The sequence below is a fragment of the Neolamprologus brichardi genome, chromosome 6, assembly GCF_056152115.1.
Source record: "Neolamprologus brichardi isolate AB-2024 chromosome 6, ASM5615211v1, whole genome shotgun sequence".
NCBI lineage: Eukaryota > Metazoa > Chordata > Actinopteri > Cichliformes > Cichlidae > Neolamprologus > Neolamprologus brichardi.
Genome location: NC_142109.1, coordinates 26,521,372 through 26,526,216, shown reverse-complemented (window position 1 = coordinate 26,526,216; position 4,845 = coordinate 26,521,372). Strand labels below are relative to the sequence as shown.

The following is a 4,845-nucleotide window of genomic DNA, read 5'->3' as shown; positions in this document are numbered from 1 at the left end:
ACAACAGATGAGCAGTAATAGTAGATGTTTATGGCCTACGTCTGCTCTCTGCTTGTTTTTGGGTTTTTTTAAGAAAAGGAAATTTGTTTTCATCTTATGCAACATTAAAGTGAGTCTCAAAAAGGTTAATAAAAAGAAACTATTTGGAAGCGCAACAGATTATTCTTGTTCTAGGAAATGAAGGCTATTCCACTCAGGAAATTAACAAAAAAACAAAACAAAACTGTATTGTTCCCTACAATGGCATGCACCAACCTAACCCTACAAAGAAGATCCCAAACTGGTTCTAACTTGATTAGAAAGAGAAGCTGGAAGCCAGAGTGCAAAACGGTGCAAGACAACAACTGCATTAGAGTCTTTGGCTTGAGAAAAAACACCTCACAGAGCCAGATTGTGCACACACACACACACACATATATATATATATACACACACACACACACATATATATATATATATATATATATATATATATATATAATATAATAATAATAATATATATAATATATAATATATAAATATATATAAAAACATAAACATATAAATATATATAAAAACATAAACATATAAATATATATAAAACAAAGACTGATGGTTGTTGAAAAAATCATCAGTCTGGTTGTTGAAAAAACAGTTCCCAGTTATTATTGATACATCCATCCATCTTTTCACTGGTATCCAAATTCAGGGTCATGAGGGGGCTGTAGCCAGTCCCAGCTATAACAGGGTACACCCTGGACAGGTCAGCAATTTATTGCACAGCTAACGCATAGAGACAGGCAACCATTCACACTCACAGGGAATTTAGATTCACAAATTAACCTAAACCCCCTCATGTCTTTGGAGTGTGGGAGAAAGCCAGACCACCCGAACACAGAGAGCGCATGCAAGCTCCACATAGGCTGCATTCAAACCCATGACCTTCCTACTGTACCACTGCATGTGACTGAAAATCATAAATTCATAATTATGAATTATAGCAGTTAATCTTGATAACATTTCTGATCAATTTTCTGGAACAGCAGATAAAAATTTATTTCTAAAACAAAAATATTTCTCCTAAATGTCTGAGTGATAACATACAGAATATATTATATGATATATGATATATGTTTTCCTCATCTTATCCTCCAGGTATTGTTATCTCCCTCATTTCTCTTGGTATCCCATGCTCCATCTTTCTCCTCTTCGTTTCCATCTTTTCCCTTCCCCCATAACTTCCACCATCTCTTTTTGCGTTTGTCGTCCTCTGTCTTGTACTTGAGCCTCCTCACAGGGTCAGTGGCACTGCGCAAGTTAAGGTTGTCAAACTCCTCGTTGAGCATGAAGCTCCTTTCAACAAGCTCGGCCGATTCCTGCCAGTTTTGGAAACAGTCACAGCCGAAACGACAGATGTCCCGCACAGCGTTTGGAGAGAGGACAGAGCCGTCGGGACGCAGGACCACTATTGTTGGTACATCCTTCACTTTAAACATGGTCTGCAGTTCCCTGAAAAACAGAAATAGACTGGCATGAAAATATACTCTAATTTTGTACAAAGAGTGATGTGGTCCTCCAGACTTGGTTGCACTGACAAACAGCTTAAATATATGCACATATATTTAAACACTCACTTCCTGTACGGGTCCTCAAAGGCCAGAAACAGAACCTTTTTGTGCAGCTCTTTGAGGAATTTGTCCTGTTTCTCCTCTGATTGGTCCAAACTAGAGAGAGAGAAATCTTGAAATCTCAAAACTGATCAAATAGATATATTTATGTAACTGCATATGTATAAGACAGATATACAGATTAAAAAAAGATGTGGGAACCTGACGTAGATGAGTGTGAGCAGTTTCGGGTATTCGATGTACACTGGATCTTTCAGTCTCTTAAAGAAGTCGTTCAGAACAGGCACAAACTCCAGGCACTTTTCACATTCAGCAGATGCAAAGAACAGCATGACGATGCGATTTTCGAGAATCCCCATGATCTCGCGCTCAGTGTTGAGTTCGTCTTGGTCCCAGTTGTTCTCGATGAGAACTCGGTTTAGGAAAAGGTCAACCATGATGAAAGACAGGAATGTTAAAGGATAAAGGCCCTCTGTGGAAACAAGGAGGGTTAGATGAAGTTTTATGTACATATGTTCAACAATATGCATGTGTGGTGCCTTGTACAGCACATTCCTGAAATAATGACTTCTTTTTTTTTTTCTATCTGTTGCATCCATAAATGTTTCATTTTGCAAACTGTGATTGAGGCTGACATTAGTGTGAAACCCCTGAGACCCTGTGTAATCACAGGGCATTGAATTTCAGGTTTTCAGTACTTCACTCTGCTCAATAAAGTGTTTTATACTTTGTAGACATCACTGTTTTGTGCAGTAAAACGAACCCATTGTCCACACTTGAGGACACACTTTTCATAGGTAATGTTTTGTTTTTAGACCTGTCAGGTCAAACTGATCCCAAATAGCTACGAGATATTGAAAATCCATCCAAAACAAGAGCTGAGGTCTCAGGATGTTAAATCTGAAATATTTTAGTGTCTTGTGAATTTCAACAAATATGCACGGCAAAATAAGCAAGAATCAAGTTTGGAGTGTCTGTGACATTTTGGGTGCACTTACAGGTGAATCCGGAGCATTGCTACTGCCCACGCAAAACAAAAAACAGTCAAAACAAGTTTGACAGATTATTTGTGCTCATGTTGGATTCCATCAGCATCAAAGAATAATTAAGAACATCTGCTTCAGGGCCTTTAAAGCTTAAAAATTGCTAGAACCATTTTTCAAAATGTCACTGCTTTGGTGTTTTAGAGGTGCAATCTGTAGACAGTGGTTACATCTATCCTGAACAAATTACTTTTGTTTACACAAAAAGTTTTTTGATTTTATTTTTTGGAGAGGGGGGATTTCAAACAAAGCATGAGCTGAGTCACTATTGAATCCTACTGTGACCGAATAGCGAATGGTAATTTACATGAAAATAATGAATGATTACCCCACACCGTTGTATAAAAAATTGATCCAGAGGGACCGATACCACATTTTGTTCTTAATCATGACGATTTAGCGGAAGGAAAGCAGCAGTTCCAATTATTTTGTCAAAAATTATTTCAGTTTGGCTAGTTACTAAGATGCCACCATTACGAACCAGCAGGCCAGGTCCCTAAATTGGGAGTAATCGTTTGATAAATGCTGGTTCCTTTTAAAGGAGCAAATTTTAAGATTTATAAAAAAATTTTAAAAAGGAAACTTCCTGTTGTCCCATTGAAACACGGTAATTTGACAAACTGACAATACAACAGCCCAGCTAGAACGAGTTAGTCAGTATGAATAAAGCTTTTATGAAATGGTGTTTCCAAGAGCCAACTTATGGTTCAGAACAACCAAAAAAAAAGACCCATAAGAGATAAATTTCAGATATAGAAATACAGTTCAGGCCAAAAAGCTAAGAAATATGCTTTATCTGTCTTGCCCAGCCTGTATTTCTGTTGCAGAAGTCGCTGCTGGCTGTGAATTGACAGCGATAACCTCACAAATTAGATTTGGCTCTGTGGCTTTGAGCTGTGCCAGATCTATTTGAGACTACCATTCTGCACTGAAACGTCCGAGGCTAATGTAGGAGAAATACATCTGAAATTGAGCAGCACTGGACCTTACCTGGAAAAAAAAAGAGGATTTACTGTAAGGCTTAGAAAGGTCAAAACTTAACTCTTACATTTGGAAAAGTTATTTCACAATAATCTGCTTCACTTTTCGAAGCTGATCAATAGCTCCTGATATATACTAGCAAGACTGCCGTGTCTTGTTAGTAGCTAATTTAATAGGCCATCCATCTTTGTACGTGCAGTGGCAGCTAAATATACACAAGTAATTTACCTCACCTTGAAACTCCTCGGCTCTCACAAAAAAAAGACATAGAGGGAATCCAGATTTTCTCCTGTCTTTCAAGACATTATATTATTTCATATGCCTTTTTCCCCCTCTTCCTTTAAATCCTGTGAAGCTTGTTATTTTAGTGGCACCTTTCACTGTGTCTTCACCCCTTTCTCTGTAATTTCTTCACCCTGCACTCTGTGGTCCTCTAAGGGAGATTACAGATAGCTGGAGGTGTGGCAGTGCTGTAATTGAGGGGCAGAGGATGTGTGTGTATGTGAGTGTGCCCTAAAACTCCAGCTAAACACTAGAAATCTTATTACTTAAAGACAAGAAGGGAGCGAGTAAAGGAGGGATGGAAAAGGAAGACAAATTGGATTGCAAAGGAAGGATGGGCTTGTTTCAATCTTCCCTTCGCAGCTTAATTTGCTGGCTTGAGTCTGATATCACCCATTAAGCCATCAAAGCATAATACTGATTCTTTTGTATCCTGTTTTTAAGGCTGATTTAACAGGCAGGGTGCAGAATTAACTGAGAGACTGAATAGTTTTGAGCCTGGTTCCCGGTGAACTCCAAGCTGTGCTGTAGGAAAGTGCTTAGCGAGCTGCAGAGGCACTTGCAGAAAGTACCCGGGTTAATCTCAGGGAGAGGGTTGAGGTAAATATAGAGAGAGAGGGAGAGAGCCCTAATAGGATTAGTCTGAGTCACACAGACATGCGTCACTGCACATGAATGCACAAAAACACGCACACATGCATACGCTCCTTTGAATAATAAATGCTTTGGATATGTGACCAAATGCACAAAACACATGCTGAAGCTTTTTTTTAGGTGAGCCTATAAGCATGGCTGTACTGTACAAGTGTTGATGTAAGTCAGTTATGCTTCTCTTATCATCAACTGTAATGTTTGAGAGCAAGAGATCTCAGACCGATCTCAGACATGTGGTGAAAGCATCATCTAAGAAATTAGTATACCTGAGGTTATCC

The 4,845-nt window shown here is 38.6% G+C and overlaps 1 protein-coding gene across 1 annotated transcript; it reads right to left on the bottom strand.

The window, feature by feature from the left end:
* Positions 1 to 836: 836 nt before the first annotated feature.
* Positions 837 to 2,333, bottom strand: LOC102777460 (nucleoredoxin-like protein 1). The gene is made up of 3 exons (XM_035907661.2): positions 1,809 to 2,333; positions 1,614 to 1,703; positions 837 to 1,488 (listed from the first exon to the last, which is right to left on the bottom strand). The coding sequence occupies exons 1-3, from the start codon at positions 2,282 to 2,284 to the stop codon at positions 1,119 to 1,121; spliced, it is 936 nt and encodes a 311-aa protein (XP_035763554.2). The 5' UTR covers positions 2,285 to 2,333; the 3' UTR covers positions 837 to 1,118.
* Between the last annotated feature and the right edge of the window lie 2,512 nt (positions 2,334 to 4,845).

What these genes read in the sequence shown, in the direction of transcription:
- LOC102777460 (XM_035907661.2), bottom strand. Translation starts at nt 2,284, where the DNA reads ATGCCCTGTGATTACACAGGGTCTCAGGGGTTTCACACTAATGTCAGC. An exon ending in CTCACACTCATCTACGTCAG is followed by an intron (nt 1,704 to 1,808) that starts GTTCCCACATCT and finishes CTCTCTCTCTAG; the next exon opens with TTTGGACCAATCAGAGGAGA. An exon ending in TTTGAGGACCCGTACAGGAA is followed by an intron (nt 1,489 to 1,613) that starts GTGAGTGTTTAA and finishes TCTGTTTTTCAG; the next exon opens with GGAACTGCAGACCATGTTTA.